The sequence below is a fragment of the Onychomys torridus genome, chromosome 12, assembly GCF_903995425.1.
Source record: "Onychomys torridus chromosome 12, mOncTor1.1, whole genome shotgun sequence".
In the NCBI taxonomy this organism is placed as follows: Eukaryota; Metazoa; Chordata; class Mammalia; order Rodentia; family Cricetidae; genus Onychomys; species Onychomys torridus.
This window is the reverse complement of record NC_050454.1, coordinates 56485278-56510175: the sequence shown is the minus strand read 5'-3', so window position 1 is coordinate 56510175 and position 24898 is coordinate 56485278. Positions and strand designations below refer to the sequence as shown.

Here is a 24898-nt window from a genome sequence, read left to right as displayed (position 1 = left end):
AAGGATAAATTTAAGCTGGCAGTATTTTAAATTCATATAGTCTAGTTCTAATTAAGTTCCCAAATCTAATATCCAGTACTTACTCAGTGAAATATTTACATGAGCTGAAGAACTCTGTAGGATACTTTTAGGTTTCTGGCATCAATATTAAACATGAAAATTTACTTATGTGAATATTTTATAGATATTGTTGAAGGTACATTGTTTTCTAGCAAACTAAAGATGATAAGATTCAGGACACCCAGAATCCTAGCACTCAAGACTGAAACAGGAGTATTAAAAGGTTAACTTGGGATGTCTAATGAGACAAATACCAGTGAAGGATACATAGCAAGATTCTGTCAATATAGCTACATAATTAAATGCAGTCTGTTTCATTTTCTCATTTTCATCTGAATCACATAGAAAAGAATAATATGGGGTTGGGGATTTAGCTCAGTGGTAGAGCGCTTGCCTAGCAAGCGCAAGGCCCTGGGTTCGGTCCTCAGCTCTGGAAAACAAAAAAGACAAAATAACAGAAAAGAATAATATAATATGTCTTTTTTCATATGAATACATATTTCCACTTCATCTTGGGGCAGCACCAACATTACCACGGAACATCATTTTTGAGATCTGGGCATTGTTCTTTTTTAAAAAATTGTTTTTATTCATTTTATATACCAACCACAAATCCCCCTCTCATCCCTCCTTCCACTTCCCCTACTTCCTTCCCCCACCCCACTCCTCATCCCCTCTTCCAACAGGGTAAGTTCTCCCATAGGGGTACAGCTAAGCCTGGTACTCAGTTGAGGCAGGACTGAGCCCCTCTCTGCTTTATCAAGGATGAATTAAGTGTCCAACATCCAACCTAGGTAATGGGATTCACCAGGCATCAATCCTGATCACACTGTCAGGGGCCACTCAAATAGACCCAGCTACACAACTGTCTTCCAAATGCAGAGGGTCTAGTCCAGTCCCATGAAATTTCCACAGCTGTCGGTCTAAAGTTCGTGAGTTCCTTTGAGCTTGGTTCAGTTGTTTCTGTAGATTTCCCCATCAGGTGTCCATTATTCTTAAAGGCTATCCTCTAGCCTTCCTTTCATTTAGAATACTTGTGGTAATGTCATTAAGCACAGTTCCACCATGTATTAGTAGCAGATATGTAATAAACAGGGTAGGTTAAACAGTTACAAAAACCATAAATTAGTATTTTCTATTTTTTTAAAAATTTCCACAGATATTGATAGGGCCCTTCAGGACCTATCTTAGAGAAATTTCAGAGGAACAGAGAAAGAATAAGGAAACTGAATTGTCTAAAATCTACATGCCTGCAATACATTTTCATGTAGATGTCTTGGTGGTGTTCTCATTTTCTATAGGAAAACAGATTCTAAAGGCTAGAAATCAAGATGTAAGCAAAAAGACAAAGCCTGTACAATTACAATAAACAATGCTTGTGTGCCAGCATGACCTTCTTCCATTTCTGTAGCAGGTGTTAGAATCATTTGAAAAGTTTGCTACGGCAGCATGCTGGGCCTGCAGCCCAACTTTCTGATCCCAGAGATGTAGAGTGGTTTCTGGGTAGTTCACAGGTTTAATACATATTCTGAGGTGACAGCTCAGAATGTGATGATGTCTGCTGGAGAATAAGAGACTTAGAAAACTCCTTGGAAGAATGCTCAAAGGTGGTAGACCTTGAACAGAATAAGAAACGGTAACATGAGTAAACACAAGAAGAAAGCTGTCTAAAGGGAGATTAGAGAGTAATTATCACCTTGGACTTTAGCCTCCCAGCATAGAAGTGTACTAATCAGTTCCAGTTGTCTGGAGCCTGCAGCCAACAGGAACAAATAAAGCATCTTCTCATTTGGGAGGCCTAGTATTTTCAGTTGGTGTGATGACTTCTACCGGAAACCAGGTGCTGATACAATCCAGAGCTCTTGAGCTGCATTCTCTCTCACATGAATATGCCAGTCTTCACCTGGAACTATTTTATATTGATAAAGCTTTTAGGACTGGAATGCCCTTAACATTCTAATCCACTTCTGCCTTTTTTCCTAAGCTGCAGCAAATACATGTGGATATAGCTACCGAAGTAAATTATTCCTTCTGCTCACGTGATAGGAGGAGATAGTTTATTCTCCCAAAATAACAATAGCAAGGTGTCTTTGCTAGGCTAAAGCTATCTGGGATTTTATTAAAGGAATATTATTGGCTCTGTGTTCTTTCATTAAATTCATCTGCTTTTCAAATGAAAGTGTAATATTCCAAACTGGAACATTAGAGAGAGCCTCCACTTTCCCAACCTCCTCTTTAGTGGCTGAAGATATTGAATAAATGTTTAGTCAATTGAAGACATTAGAAGAAAGAGGAGTTACCCTATAAACATTTTTTAAAGATTTATTTATTATGTATACAGTGTTCTGTCTGCACACATCCCTGCAGGCCAGAAGAGGGCACCAGATCTCATTACAGATGGTTGTGAGCCACCATGTGGTTGCTGGGAATTGAACTCAGGACCTTTGGAAGAACAAGCAGTGCTCTTAACCTCTGAGCCATCTCTCTGCGCCGCTCCCCCCCCCCCATAAACATTTTTTTTCCTTTCATTGATTATATGAATTTTGAGCACTCAGTGCACATTCCCTGTGTACCCAAACACACTTTTGCTGTTAGCTATCATCCTAGGGAGACATTAAATATTCTGGAGAGGCAACAGCAGACTCAACATGGTATTTCAAGGGATAAGAACTCCATTGTCTCATGACAACCATAAATAACAGTAAACATCAGGATGTTTACAATCCAAAGGCAAAGATTGTTGTTGTTGTTGCTGTTATTGTTGCTAACAGTGGGGGATTTCCCATATGCACATTGTATCATTTTTAACCCTCTCTCTCCTTCTGTCTATGTCCTCCTCACTCACTCCCAAATTTAAAGGCATAGTTTTATATTAAGATTATGATCTTGAATGAATAAAAGAACTGAAACAATATTGAGGACTAAAAGTTGAGTCTCTAGCTAAATTTTAAGGAACAAGTAAGTAATTCTTAAGAGAAATTAAATTAATTAAGATAAATTATTACTAAGACACACAGTAGATGATGCATATACCACAGGTTTCAGCCTGGAGAATTGGATGCCTTTTACCTGGAGGTGTCTTTTGCCACCCTGTGGTGGCTCACAAGTTGACAACTGCAGATCCAGACTGCAGAGGTCCTCAGAGCAACCATATGGCTTCTATCTTTCAATTAAGACTGCTTGGACCTTAAATTTAAGGAAATATCAGAAGCTAAAAAAAAAAAAAGAGAGAGAGAGAGAGATTTGAAAGTTAAACTCTGAAATCTTATTTCACTATGTAGTTCTTAGGTAATTTGATTTTCTTGAAAGATGAGATATACTCATTAAGAAGAAATGCTTAAATCATGAGCACTGTGTTTATTTTTATCTTATTCAAATTTGATTCCAGTTTTATATGAATTGACCCATTGAACTATTGACATCCATTCAATAACACAGACTAGAAAAATTGAAAAGAAATCAGATTCTCAAGAGAAATGTGTAGTGATCTTTGTAAGATTCTGTAGGATATGCAAACAAGTACTAAAGACAGGTCTCAAAAAATGAGCACATTTCATGTCATTAGTAATAATTCTGCTAATAGTGTATAGTAGTACTTGATTATATATATATTGAAAATAGACTTCTTTCATATGACACATGTCAACCATCCTCCTCTCTTCCCAGGTCATCAAATAATTTATTTCAAGATATGCATCACTAAATGATTTAAAATGTAACATGTGGGTTTTTTTTTTTGGTATTTCATCTTCTGTTTTTATATCATTTTTTCTCTTTTAGGAGTGCAAACTCATCAATGTCAACATTCTCTACTGGAGATGGACCATTTGTGAGAGTAAGCAGAGCCCCTAATGGCAGCCTGACACTGACACCCACGTAAGTACTGAGATGTTTTAGTTTCATTTGGTACACAGGACTAGAAGGAAACTATTTTGAAGGCAATAAAATGTCAGTGGTACCACCACATACACATGAAAATTGTTCAGTTTCTTTTATTTGTGTAATGCCAAGCACCATCTAACTAATCTTTTTCTGATAGAATTGTCTGATCCTCATTTTGATAAGAAAGTCCAATGAAATATGAGTAACTAATATTCTGGCATGCAGACAGGGAGATGACATTCCCTAGTACCATTCTTATTCTCATATTCTAAATCCCTAAACCCCATGATGAGTCGAAATTGTGAGTCCTAGAATGAGTAGGATCAATGCTCCTCAGACAACCATCAAAAGGCACAGGGGAAGATGAGAATCAAATATTATCTTTCTTAGCAAATAAATATGAATATCACCTAAAATAATATAATTAGGCATATATTGCCTCTTTTTTTTTACTGTTATAAGTTAGGTTTATTCTTTCAGCCTTTTGTAGGGATTTGTAAAGCAGCACCCTTCCTCTATTCAAAAGCATGTCATGAGTAAATGATGTAATTTCTCCTATTTAGGCATTAGTGGCAGCTTTTGTATGAAATCAGACTCTGAGTTTTATAATTTCACTATAGACAATCTGTGGATGAGAACTGACTGCAGGGAGACATCAAAATTGTACTCTGTGTCAACATCCTATTACCACTGTATTTTTGTTTAACATACTTGATGTGAAAGTCAGCACTCTCCCAAGCTCAGGTAGTTCATCAAATTCGTAAAGACCATATTTAGTAGCATAAACTCAAGTAGTAAATCAAATTCGTAAGGACCATATTCACTATTATGGAAAAAGCCTTGAGGTTCAGTGTTTTGTATCAATGTTGACTGATAGCACGAGTGTCACTGGAAATCAAGCAAACCATCTGAAAGTTTTCAAAGAGGTTTTCCATCCTCCTTTCTATAAAGTGTTCTCAGGTTCATGGTTCTCCGGTAGGCTGAGAATTCTATCTACACATGTTTCACAGATTAAATTTTAGTTAGAAAGAGAAAAGAAAATAGTTTAAAGCCATTCAAAATAGTTGCATGTATGTTTCAGAAAAGCACCATGTCATTGCATCCTTATGAAAGATGTCAGTATCAATTAATATTAATGACACTATTATACCTACATCCATGATATTTAAAAATGACTTTATATAGAGGCACATTTTACCTTGTTTTACACCAAAAAAGCCAATTAGCTAAACATCCTCAATCCTTTTCTTAATTGACCACTTTATACTGCACTGATAAAATTGAGATGTATTGATTAATTCATTCCCTTAATTAATTTATGCTTTTATTTATTTGCTGTACAATTATTACATTCAGTGTCATACGAAAAATGTCTTTGAGAGCATCCTTGTTTTAAGAGTTCTAAGAAAGATAAGTAAGAAGTTACCAGAGAAAAACTGAAATTTCTTGTTAAATTGGTAATGAACTACTAACTACTTCTACGCTTGATAAAAATTAATTAAGCATTGTTTGCTCTTTTGAAGTCCAGTAGCAATGTCTTAGAAGCCATTTTGGATATGAATTTTTATTGACGAGTACTGTAGATGTGAAAAGTGTTTTATGACACTTAAAAATATTCTATAAGGCATCCTATAAACTACTTTTCATTCAAGCATAGGTGTGTACCAAAAGGAAAACTGAGATTTCTTTGAGGCATTTTATATAGAGAGAATATAATCATATTAATTATTATTAATAAAACATATTTCCTTATATTTGTATTGAACTTGCCTTGTATATTAAAAGAGAATATCAATCATAGTACATAGGTGAATGTGCTTTTAAATAAACTTTACCATGCATGTTCTAAAAACATTGAGGTGTTTTGGTTTAGCATACAATATTGTTTTGTACTTTTCCCTTTCCCAAAGTAAGAGTACTTAAGCAACATGTACACCTCATTTAGGTAAGTACTTAAGTGTAAAACATTTAATTCTATATGTGTGCACATGTACACAAATATGTGTGTTGTTTAATGTGTGGGACATCCTGGGTAGGAGAAAATAAGTGTAAAGTATTGTGATTCCTGGTGTAATATTGACCTCTGCTGGTTGGATTGTATAACACTTTATAAACAAATTTTCTTTATGTACATTTTTGGCTCTTGAAAAACCAAATTTCAAAATTATAGGCAATACTTTTTCAGCATTTTGTGCCTATTCGGATTTTTATAGTTTCTATACATATGTCTGCTTCTCTTACAAAGAGAGGCTGCAATCCACTCATTATTCACTTACAGAATGAAGTACACAGCCTACAGAATGATTCATCACTAAATAGCTCTGAAATTGATGATATTGCGGCTGATGTTCATCAGTTATTCCTCATTTACAGTCTTAATTTCTATTAATTCAGTTACCAAATGGCCAGTCACAGTCTAAATATTTTAAAGGGTAAATCCATACATAAGCTGTTCATTAGTTTCAATTGTTGTCAATCTGAGTAGCACTAACCAGTCTTATTGGGTCCTGAATGGGCCATCTCTTGGTGTAACATAATCAAGGCATGCATTATCTTCCCATTAATTTTTCAGAAGTTATTTTAATTCCCAAAATTACTTGCAATATTCAGTGCTTTTTCTCCATAATTTGTAAGTCATAATTTGCCCAATAGTGGCATCAAAGTAAAGGAACAGTATATATCTTTTTTTCTGGTTTTCTGGATAATAATGAGAGAAAGAAAAGTCATATGCAGGTATTACTGAAAATCTATAATCTGTAGTAAACATGCATTATCTATTCATAAAATTGTGGAAAAATAAAACATCAGTTAGTGTTACTCTCACAATAATAACAAAAACTGCAAAATTTACAACTATGATAAATCATAGGTATTTGGTTATGAGGCAACTCATTGAATATAGAGTTTAATTCTATATGTGGTTTTAGATATATACTAGAAGTATTGAAACATATTCCCTAATAGTGAGAGAATAATGAAATCCAAGGTTGGTATGAGCAAAGGGGCAATATCTGCCATAGATCAAATATTAATTATGTTTAATTCCTGATAATTTCAAAGCAAAATTTTCTTATAATCTCCATGAAACCCCAATACATTAAGTTCTATTGTAATCATATTGATACTGAGTAATTTTCCTAAAATTACATAAAGAGTTAGTGTTAAAAATGCAAACACAGCCCTATTTGACCGTCAAGTGGGCCGTTTTCTTCTACGGATTTCAGCTTTCCTGAATTTCGTATCTGGCATATAGATTTAAATGTCTATTTAACTAACAAAAATGTATTTTCTGCTTATAGTCTACAGTGTTCACAAGATTTCTTGATTCTCGTACACTGTAACCGTAAATGTAAGTATTTGTCACCCTTTAAGCCTTCAACTTAAAATTCCAGACAATTTCATGTCACTTGAAATTATTTTGTCATCAATTTAATTTCCATGACCAAATAAATAACCTAAGAATAAAGTGCATATCATTTCTTCGATGATTTTGATAGCATGTGGAGAAAGAATGGTGACCCAGGAAGTCAACCCAAAGATCGTCGGTGGAAGTGACACGCAAGCAGGGTCATGGCCCTGGGTGGTGGCTCTGTATTACAGGGAGAGTAACCGTGACAAGCTCCACTGTGGTGCATCACTCATCAGCAGTGAATGGCTGGTGTCTGCTGCACACTGTGTCTACAGGTGAGTATGAATGTGAAGGTCCCAGTTGGGCATGACTTACTCATGGCATCACCAGGGTGCCAAACACTCACCATCACCAAAACTGACTAGACATAGTGGCTCCATGTTCTCTGTCTCATGCTAATAAAGACATAATATACATATCCATCTAGGAGTAAGCAAAGCACAGTGCAAGCTTTATTAAGACATATTAAGTAAACTCAACAAATTAAGAAGTGAGAAAAACCTCTCAAGAGTGAGGGGAGGGGGCACAGATTCCAAACAGAAAGAAAAGCCCTTGAAATAAAATCTATGAGCTTTTATACAGCCATAGTACAAGCTGAACAATGCTTGTGATAATTGTTAAGAAATTATTGGTTCTCTGGACCATCAGACACTAAGCCAACTCTCAGCCCATGTGCTCTGTGCATGTTATCCTAACCCATCCAGGGAAGTGATTGTGTACTTTTCATGGACCAATCTCACAGTAAGTGATGGTTAAAGACCCCATCTGTTCACCTGTCTCCTGTTTTGTTAGTTATTACTGTATGCTAGTTGTTAGCTGGTGTTAATGGCCTCCAACACAGGTGTCTCAAGTGCTATTAATTATACTAAGTTCTCTTTGTATATATACCAAAGAATATATACCAAAAAATATATATAGTTGTTCTTAGTTAATGTTGGTTAATACCTTGTCTACACAATAGGCTGGGATTTCTATCCTGAGATAGATGGGGGCTTCCTTAGAGTTTGTTACTATTACCTGAATTAGAAGCAAGAATCTGTTAGAAAGCAATAACACTCATATGTTTCCTGGGAGATCGGGATGTTGTCTCAGGAAAGCTAGCTGGCTGGCATGTTGACACTGACCTTAATTCTCAGAGTTTACCTCTTTTCAAGACCTCTTAGCTACCTCATACACAACTGCAAGTTCTTTGTTTCTCATCACTAATGCCTCTGCCCTCATCACTCAGCCATAACAGTCCCTTTTAACTCTTGCATCCATTCCGACTTGTGTGAGCAACTGACAGTTTCCACCATGGACCCTTTTCTCTCACAACCTATAGAAAACTATTTTCCCCTCATCAAAGTATCCTTTAGCAAACAAGGTCATCTCAGCAGACACAAAAAACATCTTATTTTATGTAGGCCCAAGCCCACCAGGAAAATATGTCTACTGTTTGTGACATAAGCTTTGCAATCATTTTCCATAAAATTATGTATAAAAATTTTGATTCAAATATATTATTCATTCATTATATCGGGTATTACTTATCCTACACACATTACCATCTTTATCTAGTGACAAGGTAAACATTTTTAAATGTAGACCTGATATTTATTGTGTAATTTTTGTTATCATTCAATTAGGTCAATACTTACTTTTAGCAAATCATCACTACAAAAAACACATTCATGGAGAGCCCAAAAATTGTAAGCACATTGTGCTCTAAAAGCCTGTGAGTTAAGTACCTTGGAATGACTTAATTCTTGGGTCACATTTATATTAATGCTACATGTACCTAAAATTTAGAACTAATTTCCATGCATAACTTTGTTTTGTGACAAGAAAGAGCAAAATGCATGCCTTATTCTGGGATTCATTCCCTCTCATTAAAAGTAGTCATTACTAATGCAGTGCTGTGGGGTTAAAGAGAGTAAATGGAGAGAGATGAGGAGAAAGGAGAGAAATAAATGGTTGGAGCCCAAGAAACTGTCCATCTACTCTGGCACAAGGAATGTCAAGGCTTTAGTTACCTACCAACAATTCTCAATGAGATCATAAAAGAAAGGAAGCTACCTCCTAAGATGTATGGGAACCTGACAAAGAATTGATCACCTGCATCTAAGAGCTGAGAGGGCACTGCATCCCATAACCTCATCTGTTAAGATTAAGATGAGTCTCCCTATAGCAGCACAAGACTGAGAATGAACTGTGAGCTCAGGCATAGGCAGGTTCAAACATTTAAGCTCTACTTCTGATGTAAACAAGGAGAGGTACTGGGTATGTAAAAACAAATTGTCAGACAATTTCAGGGAAGACAGAAAGAGGCAGAATTGTCACATGATGAACATTGCTGATTCCACCTGCCTCTAGATGCCCATGGCACCATAATGAGGATAAACTCAAATGTAGACCACAGAAGTCTGTAGATCTGGGACACTTGGCCAGATGGTAGATTGGCTAACCAGATAGTTTTCTGGGGGACTACCCAAGGTATTGCTCCATCTGCCTTTATAGCTCTCTGATATTATACATTGGTAGAATGTTTAAATAATAGTTTCACTCAATAGTAAAAGCTCCCTCCCTTGACCCTGTTGTCTTCTGAAAATTATATTTGATCTCTTTCCCAATACAACAAAGAAATAACTGCACATTCACTTCTCATCTGCAGTAAATATTTCTTCACTCTTTTCCTATACTCATTCTTTTTTTTTTTTTTTTTTTTTTTGGTTTTTCAAGACGGTTTCTCTGTGTAGCTTTGCTCCTTTCCTGAAACTCACTTTGTAGACCAGGCTGGCCTCGAACTCACAGAGATCCACCTGCCTCTGCCTCCCGAGTGCTGAAATTAAAGGCGTGCGTCAAAACTGCCCAGCCCTATACTCATTCTTTTGAGCATGTTACAAGTTAGTGATCTCTATCACAACTGTATTATAAATAAAAGTTTAAGCTAAAAATTTTGGTCTTTTCTGTTGCATATGGATAGGTATTAGTCAACAATATTGTTTTATTAGCCTCAGGCTTAGGAAATTCCTTTTTTACATTCTCACAAAAAAATGATTTCTAAATGTCAAGCAGGCCTAAAGCAGAATCAATGACATATTTCACTTATCTATTCCATGGATGTACTTTTTATAGGTCAGTGATATCAACATAACATCTAGTCAAACCACAAATGCATGAAAGGATCAAAAAGCTGTCCTATCTATTATAAGCACATGTTCAATCAGACAGAATATAAAATGTCTTCATCTATTTTCAGTTTGAACACAAATGAGTAAAGGTGAGCTATACTATAATCATAAACATTCAGAATTTTCCGGAAATATTTGCATCTTACTATCCTCAAACATTCAACAGAAATAGTTTCTCTTACTAATTTTCCTGTCTACTGCTTGGTATGTATGTATTGCAGTTATTTAGACTTCTTAGAAATTTAACTTCCTTCAGGCTTCCGTATCAGATCTCTGAGGTTGTCTCTCTGTTGAGAACACCTATCATCTTGAATTTCACTGATAAACCTTATTGTTTCTTAGTGTGTGGAAGCACATGAGCTTATGTGGCTTGAGATACAATGGGTAGTACTCAATCTTTTTAGGGATTTCATTGCTTGCAGCTTCTAATCTGTTCATTTAATAAAGTGATTTTGCTAAGCACTCACCCTGCACTAAGCATTTTTCAAATATTTTGGCATGATAGTGATGTATGGACCAACAAAATCCTTGTTCCAATAATCTTTATTCTAAATATTAAAGAGAATGATATGTGCACTAAAGACACATATAACCAGCATAGGCCAAGTGAAGGGAGAGTTAGGTTAGTTGGAGGGAGCTTTACTGATCTACTTGAAGAAATAGCTAAAAAACTAAAGACCAGATAATATGTATACGTGTGTGTGTGTGTGTGTGTGTGTGTGTGTGTGTGTGTGTGTGTGTGTGTATCCATAGCAACAAAGTCACTCTGGTGAACAGTGATGTAGACATACTCCAGAAACTTCAAGAATCTTTGCTACTTGATTTGGCTCTTAAAGGAACAACAATAACATTGGACATTGAGGTACAACCTAGAAAAATAATCATTACGCCATGACTAATGAGATGAAGAACCTTTTAGAGGCTACAGAATAACCTCATCTTATCAGGCTGTGGGAATAAAACTGCTAAGCAAAAGTGAAACTGTAGAAAGCAGGTAGAAACTGATGATGGTATCCTATTATCACAGCTGAGGATGGTGGGAATTTACTAACAAAGACACATAGGTATAATAGCACTAGGAATTAAGGGATGACTATAAGTAATGTTAGTTTGACATAATTTACAACATTGACCCAAGAAAATGAGAACAAAGAGGTAGTAAAAACGGAAGTATGGGCTCTTACTTTTTATACCTATCTGAGCTATCTTTAAAAAATATAGATTGCTCTCTCATACATACATCCCAACCACAGTTGCCCCTCCCTCCACTCCTTGCTCCCCCAACCTTCCATCCTGCCCAGATTCACTCTTCCTCCATTTCCTCTTCAGAAAAGAACAGAGCAGGCCTCCAAGAGACAAACAGGATGAAACAAGATACAACATGCCAAGGCAAAAAGCCCTCAAATCAAAGCTGGACAAGGCAACCAATAAGAGAGAAAGAGTCTCAAGAGCAGGTGAAAGAGTCAGAGATCCACCTGCTCAAGTGCTTGGAGTCCCACACAAACAGCAAGCTAACAGCCACAACACATATGCAGAGGGCATGATGCAGACCTGTGCAGGTCCCTATGTTCTCTGCTTCAGTCTCTGTGAGCCCATATGAGCCCTGCTTAGTTCATGGAGTGAAACATGTTCTCTTCATGTCCTCCATCCTTTCTGACTTTTACAATCTTCCCCCCCTCTTCTGGGGTTCCCCAAGCTCTGAGGGGGGGAAACCTGATGGAGATTCTCTCTCTCTCTCTCTCTCTCTCTCTCTCTCTCTCTCTCTCTCTCTCTCTCTCTCTCTCCCCCTCTCTCCATAATTTCTGGCTGTGGGTTTTTAATTGATACTGGTCAATTTGGGCCTAAATTCTAGAGAAGCAATGACTGAAGTATGATAACACGCCCTTGATACTTGATTTCATGGCATCATCACTGGATAAGCTCATCTATGGATTAAATGTATATATTTTTTAAAAGACTAAAGCAGAATCCTGAAGTATTCTAATACTTAGAGTAGAGAAGAAAGGGAGCTGGAGGGGGATAGAGAAAGAAGCCCTAACTGAAAAATAAATCACAAGTACATGGGCTGTTTGGGAAGTCATGCAAAGGGGGGTGTTCAAAAATGATTCCTTGTTTCTGTGACTAGATCACAGGCAGGTAATGGTGATGTTGTGGCTTCCTCCCAGTGCCTTGTATTTTTTCTTTCTTGCACTTCAACAATATCTATACTTACTCAAAAACAGAGTAAAAATCGAGCGTGTCCTAATTTTCTATTCATTTTCATTATTAATTATTAATTTCAGTATTGCTTTTTGTCACTTATTGTAGACTCGTGCCCTTCCATTACCAAGTCATTATGGTGACTAGAATAATTGTGATAATTATTAACTGATGTCTAAACTGCTGAAATTTGATTAATTTTATCCAATTTGGTCTGATGTTTCTTTCAGGATTGTTCTTGATAATTCTTGAAGAATTTTTTTACTCTGTAGTATCAGTATCAATTTCCATTTCAGAAACATCTTAGTTTTCACTCCTTAAAATTATAATTGGCTATATTCTAGAGGTCCTCATCTTATTCAGAAGAGAATAACTATAGAGTTCAAAATATGACAAAGCAGGATTATAGACAAACTTGTGGCTGTTCTTGTGCCATTTATAGTAATTGTAAAATAGAGGAGGGCTCCAGTTTACAACTACAAAATCCAACCTGTGCTAATGTCTATTTCACTATCCACTGTCATGTTGCTCTTCCTTGACTCTCTTGCTATTTTTATTTCCTAAAACATTGGTTCCTGAGGCAACACTACTATTTGGGGATGTGGCTGGTTTACCCATCTAGTGCAATACTGAATTCCTAGGAAATGTGTACTAGTCTTTGTGATTGCCAAGTCAGAAATTCATGCTTTTCTGTTCCCTCCCAATCTTTCTCTTTCCTTTAATTCTAAGACAAGCATTTTTACCACACCTAGCAGATGAAGGTGAAATTTGACAGATATAAGTCAACTTCTATACCTGAAGCAGCTTTATCCAAGTAGCATCTAAAAGATTAGGGATTGCTATCAGTATGACCAGCTGTCAACTTATCTTCTGTCTTCTTCCTTCCCTCCTTCCTATCATTTCATTTCCATTCATTTTTTTCCTTCTTTCTATTCTATTCTATTACTTTCTGTTATTGTTCCCTCTACCTCCTTTTTTCTTCAGAGCTGGTGATCACTCCAAAGGACTTGCACATGCTAACCCAGTGCTCCACACTGAGGTATAGTCCCAGCCCAGCTCTTCCACTTTGCCTAGAACGTAGAATCTATGAAGAAATAAAATTTTAAAAACACATAGAACCACTTCTTTTCAACTAAAATGATACCTATGAGGGCTGTTCTATCTATTTCTCTGAAACCAGAAGCTAAATAAACTCTTCCTTATATCGGTTGCCTTTTTCATAGTGTTTTTTTTTTTTTCATAGCAATAGGAAAGTAACTAATACAATGTCAAAAGATGTTAGAGGAGACGTATTAGAAGAAAAATGACATTAATTAAGCTTCTGAAATCTGATTAGGAATATTAAAATGGAGTCAAATGTGGAACCCAGCAAAGTTGGTTTACATGAAATTAATAATATGCTAGTGGTTACCAGAAGCTAGGAAAGATACACAGAGGAGAGTAGAAGGGAATTTGTTCAATAAGTAAGGCTGGGACATAAAATAGAAGTTAGTTTTCTATTGCACAATGACATATGTTTCAAAAAGGTGAAAGAAAGCATCTTGAATAATTTCACCACAAGAAAATAATAAATGTTAGAGAAAATGTACATGCTTACTTTGACTTAAGCATTACAACTTCATATATGCATCTGTATCAAAACATCAAATGGTAGTCCCTAAATATGTCCCAGTTTTCATATCAGTGAAAAATAATAAGAAAAAATACTTTCAAAAGAACATTCCTTAGAGGATCAAGAAATACCATTGAATGCTATACAGTTCTAATTTTTTGTTAGATAACTTCTGGAAAGTTCTGTTCTCAATGAAAAAGACTGAAAAAAAATTTCTTATTATAATCTTCAGAAGAAATTTAGATCCAACCAGGTGGACAGCATTCCTGGGCCTGCATATGCAATCAAATCTGACTTCTCCTCAAGTAGCAAGACGGGTGATCGATCAAATTATCATAAACCCTCATTATGATAAGCGAAGAAAGTTCAATGACATTGCTATGATGCACCTTGAGTTTAAAGTGAATTACACAGGTAAGAGAATGATATCTAGTCACCTCATCTGTTCATAGCAATGCAAAATGAGACTTGGAATATCATCTGTAGCAATTCAGTGCTAATTCATAAAATTTGGTAATTTTCTGCAGACATCTTTATACCCTAAAAGCAATTGAAGTATATAGGAAAGTGTATGAAATCTCCTTCATCATAGTGCTTAAATCCAACTAGTTGGATGTCTAGTAAAATGAACACTTAGAGTCTTCTCATAGAGAAGCCTCTCTCTATCTTTGTCATACAATAGAAACATGGGTCCATCTGCCAAAATGCATGAAGCAAGACACAAGTGAAAAGAGAATAGGTTAATGAAATATGTTATCCACATTGCAACAGTTTTAAAGGAGACCCAACAATACTACTAGACCAACCAATGAAGGATTGCCTCAAGCACCTATAAATTATGCAAGAATTCACTTGGTAAAGTGAAATTGTCCTAATGAGTTCTGTTCTGTTCCATCCTAACAATTACTATGAAGTCTTTTCCAAAGCCCAGTTGGGCAGCGTTGCCACCATACGTGAAATGAATTCTTTTTTTGCAGAATCTTATAAAACAACTATCAGGGTTGTATTCATGTTTAATATGAGAATTGAGTTTATGGGATCAGTCTACATGTGGATTATGGAAAAGAAGAATGTTACAATCCTTAGTAGCATTGCATTGTCCTCAAGGGTAGTCTTCATTGCTGTATCTTTCATACATCTTGGGGGCATCAGAAGCTCACTGAAAACCAAAGGACTTGTCAGCTGATGCTGAGAAGTCAAACACAATGCTTCCATAAGACCCAACTGAAACAATTGGGAGAAATATGATTTTAATATGGTTCTATGTGTCAAAAAATATTTTAAAACACTTTCCAATATTTTTTTCTCAACTAAAATTTTGAAAGAACTTTAAAGGGGCCAGCAAGATGTCTCATCAGGCAGAGACAAGCAAGTAGAGGCACTTTTGTGTGGGCCTGATGACCAGAGTTCACTCGTGGATCCCACAAGATGATGGGAAAGAACTGGCTCTCTAGAGCTGTCCTTTGCCTTCAACATGCAACTGTGTGAAATTTCACATACATATGTAAATATATGTGTTTTTGCATGCATATATATGCATATGTACACATATAAAAGAAAATAAGCAAAAATTTAAAAGAACATTTCCAACATTTTACAGAATTGGAGCGACTTTCAAATGAGTACCATGGTTATTTAAAAATAAATACAAATGATAAATCCTGAACTATGGTGTTATGTACATGATAAAAGATTATTTAGAGAATTATGGGGAAGAATCCCAAGAGTTCACCATACCATCAAACACAGACAAATCAACACTGCTCTAAAACACCTTTGCCCCTTAATATCTAAAGTTGTTCAGGTATAGTGAAACTCAAATACTAACATTTTAGATCAAATGTTGTAAATGGTTGAGTTTTTTTTTTTTTTTTAGAAACATGGGTGACATTTATGTTTTTTTTTCTTTTTCTGTTATTTACTTTGTTTTGCTTGATATTTTAGATTATATACAGCCTATTTGTTTACCAGAAGAAAATCAAATATTCATTCCAGGGAGAATGTGTTCAATTGCTGGCTGGGGATATACCGAAATTCAAGGTAAGTTATCACATTTGAAAATAAGAAAATGTATACTAGAAAAAAACATGCTACTGAAATTTACTATGGATATTTTCAATATTTTTATATCTCTTAACCTATTTTTTGCAGAATATTCAAAAACAATTATTGGGGTTATATTCATGTTTATGTTATGTAATACCACAAAATATTTTCAGATTGTGTAGAATCCAATCCTATAACCCAGAGAAATCAAGGTGCTACCAAGACTATTATGTAAACTTAGCATGAAGAAACACTGATATTGAAGTGACTATAACCTAAGGTTCTATAAATTTGTGTTTACCTACACAAATGAAGTCCCATCTCAAGAGTGAAATTACTACCTTTTACACTTTTACAATCAACAAAGCTATCTATTTGTAGTGCTATAGTCTCACATTTAAATTCTCTAAAATAAAAAGAGGTTCTTTGTTAACTTTAATGGACTGTTTCTTCCTGCTGGCAAAGATCTCAACTATACGATGAACAGAAGACCATAAATTTATACATTACTAACTCCTTAAGATTTACTTAATGGCATGTTTTCAAACAAAAATCTGATGCACATTAAATATACTTGAGCCACGTCAGCAATCACCTTGGGAATAGAAGTCAAAACAACCACATAGATATCACCTTAGCCCCAGTAAGAACAGCTTATAACAAGAAAAGAAAAAGTAAGTGCTGATGAGGAAATAAAGAAAATGGAATTGTGGACATTTCTTGTGGGAGTCTAAATTAGTACAGCCTTTGGGGAAATATCACAAATGTCCCTCCAAATTTCAGAATAAAACTGCCACATCATTGAAAAGTATTCCTACCGCATATGACATCCAAAGGAAATGAAATTAGCATGAGCATACTAAGACCTCCACATGGCATGTTCACTGCAACGTAGTTCCTAATAGGCAAGAAAAGGAAACAAATTCTTTGTCTAGTGAATAGATAAAGAAAATGTAGTAATTAGACATAGTGGTTTGGACTGGTAAATCCATGAACCAGGTGGAGACTGAGGAAGGAGCTTTGGGTGTTTAGGGCTAGCCTTGACTACATGGTGAGATACTATGTCAAAAACACATACACAAAAAGAAAGTAAATAAATGTAGCATATATTCACTAGCACATTTTCACAATGCAATGCTATTTGGTCATAAAATGATGAAATATTGAAATTTGTGACAGTGTGTTTGAAATTAAGGATTATTTTAAGTGAAACTAAGCATACTAACCCAAGTAATATATGATCTCACTTATGTGGGGAAACCTAAAAGTTGAAGGCATGAAAGTTGACAGCAAATCATTATTAGAGACTGGGAGGAGTGGCAGAGGAGGCTAGATTGATGAAATTCATGATAATTATACAGAAACAAGCGTGTCCAGAGTGATCACTGCAGTAAGGGAATTATGGACAACAATGGTGTTCTATTCACTTCAAAGTATAGAATAAACAATTCTGAAGATCCATCATAGAAAAGGATAAATGCTTGAGGAGATAGATGATATGCCTCAAATATTAAATAATGTATACTTGAACCCTACTTTATGGCATTACTATTTTCTTTTGTAATATATAAGAAGTGTTTAAAAACTATAGTTAACTAGAATATACATATATGTATGTGTGTATGAATGAATGAATGATATGATATAGCACAGATATTTATACCATCAAAACATAATGGCTTACAAAATTCCTTCCAAGACTACCACATCATGAACAAAGTTTTGAATGCTCAGTAAGGCTAAGCAAAAAGGGAGGGCACTGGCCATTGGAGTCAGAGAAGACACTCAGAGCTCTGGAGCTTGTCACCCATGTCCAGGCCGGGATCATCTCCCTAAACATCCATCAAAATGAGCTTCCAGGCCCCACCCACACTCCTGCAACTGGCAGTGCAAAGCTTAATGAGCTTAATGAGACCTTGGCCATATCTACTCTACAGGACCAGTCAATGGGGTTATTTCCCATACTGTTGAATGAGGCCAACACTCAGAGAAAACTAGAGATGATTAAGGCCCTGGTGAGAGACTGGCAACCTTGCCTTTCTGTTGGGTTGCTGATGAAGAGCCCCAACTTGGAGATCTACCAGGCTATGTTGGATGGAGTAGGCACATGGCTGCAAAGAAAGTCTCCCTCCAGAGGGCAGAAGCTTCATGTGGTTGACTTGAGGAATGTGTACCATGATTTCTGGGATGTGCAGACTAGAAGAGATGGTGGAAACCACTCAACAGAAGCTTTGCCTGAGGAGCTAGTAGTGGAGGGCCTTCCTCAATGCACACTGAGGAGGCAACGTTTGAAGGCTGTCACTGATCTTCACCTACCTGCGGATGCGGATGAATACCAAACACAGTTGTTGGAATGGGCAGAGAAGATAAGAGATCCCCTGAAATTGTGCTGTATGAGGCTGAGGATTGGTACAGAAAAAGGCTGCATTGTCAAGAAAGAAGGTCTTCAAAATTTTACAACAGGAGTTCATCAAGGAGTTGGAACTGAATACAGTGTGTGATCTCTCCAAACTGGCCATTTTTGTACCTTTCATCAGCAAGATGAGAAATATTTACAAAATCATGCTAGTCCATATCTTCTAAGTCTACACCCACACTCCTGCAACTGACAGGGACGAGATGTATGTCCACAAGATCATTTCTCTGTTGTCCAAACTCAACTGTCTCAAGCATGCCACCATAGATGATGTCTATTTCCTCAATGACCACATAAAAGAGTTGCTTAGGTGCCGAAGACCCCATTGGAGTCCCTGTCCACCTCTTTCTGCAATTTCTCACAGTCGGACTTGGAGTTCTTTGCCCAGTGGGGTCACTGTCAGCTTAAACATCTGTACCTGAGAGCTGTCAATTTAAGTGATTTGAATTTCATGCCTCTCAAAGTTTTCTTACAGAGTGTTGCAGACACTCTGCAGACCCTGGAATTAGAAGATTGTAGGATGAAGGACCCTGAGGTCAGGGTCCTTCTCCCTGCCCTGAGCCAATGCTCCCTGTGACCAGCATCAGTCTCTATGACAATGAAATTTCCACCAATGACCTGAAAGACCTTCTGTACCACACTGCCAACCTAAGCCAGCTGACCAAGGAGCTGTACCCTGCTCCTAAAGCGGTCTATGATCACTCTGGTTATATTGAGGTAGAGGAATTTTCCCAATGTTGTGCTGAGCTGAAGAGCACACTTGTCAATGTACTGCAGCTCAGGTCAATCTGCTTCAGTAGCAATCCCTGTTTTGACTCTGGTGAGCATTATTTCTATGAACTGGAGATAACACTTTGTAATTGCTCAGGGTAAATTCTTTCTGGGTACTAAGAAATGAAGGCACAGGGACAGGCCTCTCATCCAGAGGACCCTAGAACACATAGTTTTGGACACTGCTCAGTGTGGTGGAAATGAAATTGTATGCAGTGGGGACAGAACATGGGGGCTGACATTGATGAGCACAGTGAGGTTAAGGGTCTTGTGGAGTCAGAAAGAGTGTTCTACATTTCAAACTATAGCTCCTGTCAGGGCTGGCTCTTTTTCTTTTTTTTTCAAGACAGCGTTTCTCTGTGAAACAGTCCTGGCTGTACTGGAACTCACTCTGTAGACCAGGCTGGCCTCGGACTCACAAAGATTGGCCTGGCTTTGCCTCCCAAGTGCTGGGATTAAACGCAGGGCCTTTCTCCTCCATACAAAGTAAAAGTCAGAGACTGAGAACCTGATATTCTGTCTGTGGTGTACTTCTCATCATGAATCTCGTCCTCGAGATCATGGTCAGGGCAGTTCTTTGACTGTACACAGGAATGGAAAGATACTGTCTTGTCTCACCTCTTGTTGGCTAAGACTTCTCTACATCCAAGTGGACTGAAGCTAATCTGACATCATCCCAATTGTGCATCCCAGTGGGTTATAGGTAAAGTTTTCAAAGCAACAATGTATGCAAAGCCAAGGGTTGAAGAAGGGAGTTTTGGAGAATGGGCAGCAGAGGGCGATCCAGGGTACTTAGGATGGGATGCACTGTGGGGACATCAAAGATGTCTGAAGCAGAACAAAAGACAACAAACAACAACAGAATGGGGGATAAGCATAGTTCTTTTCCATTCTCTTTCTGTCTTTTTCAAGACAGGGTTTCCTGGAACTCAGTTTGTAGACCAGGCTGGCCTTGAACTCACAGAGATCCGCCTGCCTCTGCCTCCCGAGTGCTGGGATTAAAGGCATGCACCACCACCGCCAGGCTCTCTTTCTGTCTTTTCAATGTAGCCCAGGTTAGCTTTAAACTCCTCATCCTCTTCCTTCCTCTTACAGATTATTGGGGTTTCTATAAGAAAGCACCGAACCCAGCTTGTTGGCCACCTGACTGTGGGGCACTATACTTCAGGACTCCCAATTCTGACTGGCCACCTGCACATTAACACCTCCAGGAGACAGACAAAGGTCCTGTTATTATACAGCACTCGGAGTCCCTGGCGAGTGGAGCCAAGGCGGCCCATGGCGGGTGAGAGACAGAGATGCCAGGCAGACAGTGCTCAGTGAAGAGTTTTATTTGGTGGGGGAAGAGATGCGAGAGGGAAAGAGAGAAAGATAGGGAGGGAGGGAGCTCAAGCTGGAGAGGTGCCTACCTCTGAATAGAGAGAGAGGGGAAAAGGTGGAGTTTTTTCTTAAAAATAAGTTTTAAGTCAGAACACACACAGGGCTGGTCTCCCACAGGTCGGCCAGAATGCCAACACAGGTCCCCATCCTGTCCTAAAGGGTCGCCAGTCCCTAGGATCTGCATAGTAAATGTCCAGTGGCGAATTGTCTTTATTTTGTTAATGAGTCTCTGAGCCTAATTGTGTTTCCTTGTGTCTGTATAATCAGGGAGTAATAAAGAAGTCTGAGTCACAAAAAAAAGGAAGGGCACTATTATCTGGCAGGATCATGTGACTTCTGTACTCATAAATTAAAGCTATGATAGGTAAATGTCCCAGATGTATTTAAAAAGAAAACACACAAATACATTAAGTTGAGGCAGGTCCAAGTCCCTCCCCCTGTATCAAGGCTGTGCAAGGTGTCCCACCAAAAAGCCAGCTCATGCACCAGGAATGGATCCTGATCCTACTGCCAGGGGCCCCTTATGTAGATAGGGCTATACAATCGTCTTGCTTATGCAGAGGGTCTAGTCCAGTCCCATGGAGGCTCCACAGCTGTTGGTCTAAAGTTCATGAGTTCCCACTAGTTTGGTTTGGTTATCCCTGAAGGTTTGCCCAGTCATGATCTTGAGTGGGAGAGCAATGAAAGAGAGACCATGATAGAGGGAGACATCATAGGGAAAGGGAGAAACCGGGTGCTAGGAAGTTCCCAGGAATCCACAAGGATGACCCCAGCTTAGACTACTAGCAATAGTGGAGAGGGTGCTTGAACTGGCCTGCCCCGGTAATGAGATTGGTGAATACCCTAACTGTCATCATAGAGCCTTCATCCAGTAACTGATAGAAGCAGATGCAGAGGTCCACAGCCAAGCACCAGGCCAAGCCCTAGAAGTCCAGTTGAAAAGAGAGAAGAAGGATTCTATGAGAAAGGGGGGTCAAAATGTTCTTTAAAAATGGGGAGGGAAACTTTGCTTATCAAGAAAGCATCCAGTTATGAGGCCAGTGCTCACCTGCCTGGTGACTCAGCATAATAATCTACAACAGTAACATTGTCTGGTTGACAGTAGCTCATTGCCACTGTCCAAAACGTATATTCAAGACCATATTTTTGTATTTCCTTTACTTGAAAAAGTCATGACTTATTAAATTTGAAACTTAAATAGTAAAATGATTGCTAAACAGATGTTTTGACTTTCAAATTTCAAAAGAACAATTTATAGCTACAATGTAGACACCAAGAACAAATTATCTGCTAATAAAATTTAAGACTCTTTATTCCATGGAAGATGTTTTGGATCTGAGCAAGTGTGGCTTGCTTATTATTCCTAAAATATACGTTTAATTAAATTAAAATGTCTCTAAAGGCAGAGTGGAGCCAGGAGAGGCAAAGAGCATCAGAAAACATTTAGAATAAAATAGTCAGACCATGTTTTATTCCTTCTTACATTTTTTCATGAATTTTATTAATTTTGCCTTATGATTTATAGCTATGCAATTTCATAAAACCCCATTTTCTGATCTTATAAGTTTATTTTACTAATTAATTAGCTAAGATCTTTGGGAGTATATTTTTCACTAGAAAGAAATGAGGAGAAAACTTTAAAGTTAGGCAATCAGCACTTTCAAATAACCAAATTTGGCCATATATCTTTTTATATTTGTGTGTGTGTGTGTGTGTGTGTGTGTGTGTGTGTGTGTGTGTGTGTATTCTCAATCATCCACATGGAAACTAATATAAAGAAATAAATATGTTGGAAAGATGGTTTATCAGTTAAAAGTGTACACTGCTCTTGCAGAGGACCTGAGTTCACATCCCAACACCCAGGTTAGTTAGCTCCTAACTCACTGCCCTTAGCTCTAGCTCTGGGGGATCAGACATCTCTTCTGTGTATCTCTGCCACCTGCACTCTTGTGCACATCCACATCCACATGCACATAACTCAAAAGTAATAAAAATAAAATTTTATAAAAGAAAGAAATATGAAACACATAAACATTGCTCACAGTTTCCTTTCCTAAAGGGTTCTGTTACTTAGTCAAACAGATTTTGTATCCAGGGACAAGAACAAAGAGGGGCTTCTGGTTTTATTGTAAAGCTAAGGTCTGGGCACTCATCCTTGATCTTCATAGGATAAATGATAGAGAGTGGTTGAACTTTCTTCTATAGTTCATTCTCCTGTGTTTTTTTCTTAACTCAAAATCTGACAGGTTTTGGAAGCCAGTGGTGGGCCGTGTTGTTCACTTGGCTGACACCATGGAGGCAATAGCTATTTGTCCATTTTCTTCCCCGCTCTGGTTTCACTGTCCTTCCTATACAGTTAAATCACCCATGGCAGAACTGTTTGATGTAAGTAGAGAAGAGGGCAGACTGTGGACAGTATCTTTCCCTAGATAACAAATAGCTACATGTTCACCAACATACACAGATTATGTGTGTGTGTGTGTGTGTGTGTTGTTTCTTTTCCTCAATATCTTAATTTTCTTCATATGTAAGTGAAACTTAGCTCAACATGAGATTGTATATGTTTTTACAATACTGCCTGACAGGTGTAACAAATAACCCTTAACTTTCTACCTTTTTTGCCATGCCAAACAGAATTGCTAATCATGAGGGAGTGCTTATGTACCTTTTCTGGAGGAACTAACACCTGTCTGTTTCACAAGCCTCTTGGGAATAGTTGTTCAGTAAGCAGAGATTCACACTTCCAGTGAATGATTAGTTACATAAAACAAATGCAAATACACAATGCTAAAATATACTTCCTTCTTCTTTGCCTGCACGGGATGGCAAGCTGATTGCCCCCAGAGCAGAGCACAGTTCATCAGAGCTTTGTCCTCCGCTCAATGTGCACCTGCTCATACACACAGAACCACGAAGAAGCTGAATGTCACTATCCAGGAGGGAGCAGCTCCTCAGGTGCTGAATGAAAAGCTCTTCTCAATCTCCAAGTTGGTGCTGATTTCCATGAATGGACCCTTTGTGCTAGCAGACTTCATTTCTATGAGCAATACTGGAACTCTTTAAAATCCTTCAAAATGCCTAAAGACCACCCTAGTCCAATCCATGATTCCTACTACCCCTTACGAAAGAAAGAAATGTGTTGCTGTTACCCATTTGCCGAAGTGTGCAGGTGGCTTCACTATGTACTTTAAAGTGCAGAGTTAATAGTTAGTTGCATCATACATCCACACAGTACTTGATAATGAGAGCAAAGTGCTGGAATAAATCAGATGTATGGTGTTTCATTCAAGGATGCCTGTTAATCACTACTGACTGGCTGTCTGCACCACTCATTTTACACAGGTTCTACTGTTGATGTCCTGAAAGAAGCCGATGTTCCTCTTATATCCAATGAGAAGTGTCAACAACAGCTGCCAGAATATAACATCACAGAAAATATGATATGTGTGGGATATGAAGAAGGAGGTATAGACACTTGTCAGGTAAATATAGGATAGTCATCATCATATACATTTAGATAGCATTTTCTTTGCTTAGCTATAATTTGGAAGTTAAGAAATCACTAACAATCCACAGCTCCACATCTTTCATGGTAAATTCAATCACTGACAATGAGTGACTTTACACAAGCTGCTTGTCATTCATTGAGAGGGTTAAGTAAGATGTCATATATAAGGCAATTTGCAAACACTGAAAACTAATTAGGAGATTTTTTTTTTTTTTTTTTTTTTTTTGGTTTTTCGAGACAGGGTTTCTCTGTGTAGCTTTGCGCCTTTCCTGGATCTCGCTCTGTAGACCAGGCTGGCCTCAAACTCACAGAGATCCGCCTGGCTCTGCCTCCCGAGTGCTGGGATTAAAGACATGCACCACCATCACCTGGCAATTAGGAGATTTTATTAGGAGACTTATTAAATACATTTTCTGGCAGTTCTTAATTATTTGGAAATTAATAA

General features: G+C 37.5%; 1 protein-coding gene across 2 annotated transcripts in view; it reads left to right on the top strand.

Moving 5' to 3' along the window:
- Tmprss15 (transmembrane serine protease 15) overlaps positions 1-24898 on the top strand; it is a 115044-nt gene that overhangs the window by 87783 nt on the left and 2363 nt on the right. For both annotated transcript variants that reach the window (XM_036204173.1, XM_036204172.1), the window contains 6 exons: positions 3841-3936; positions 7242-7291; positions 7440-7626; positions 14565-14746; positions 16277-16372; positions 24288-24427. In XM_036204173.1, the coding sequence (XP_036060066.1) occupies positions 3841-3936; positions 7242-7291; positions 7440-7626; positions 14565-14746; positions 16277-16372; positions 24288-24427 (751 nt within the window). The remainder of the gene's footprint in view (positions 1-3840; positions 3937-7241; positions 7292-7439; positions 7627-14564; positions 14747-16276; positions 16373-24287; positions 24428-24898) is intronic.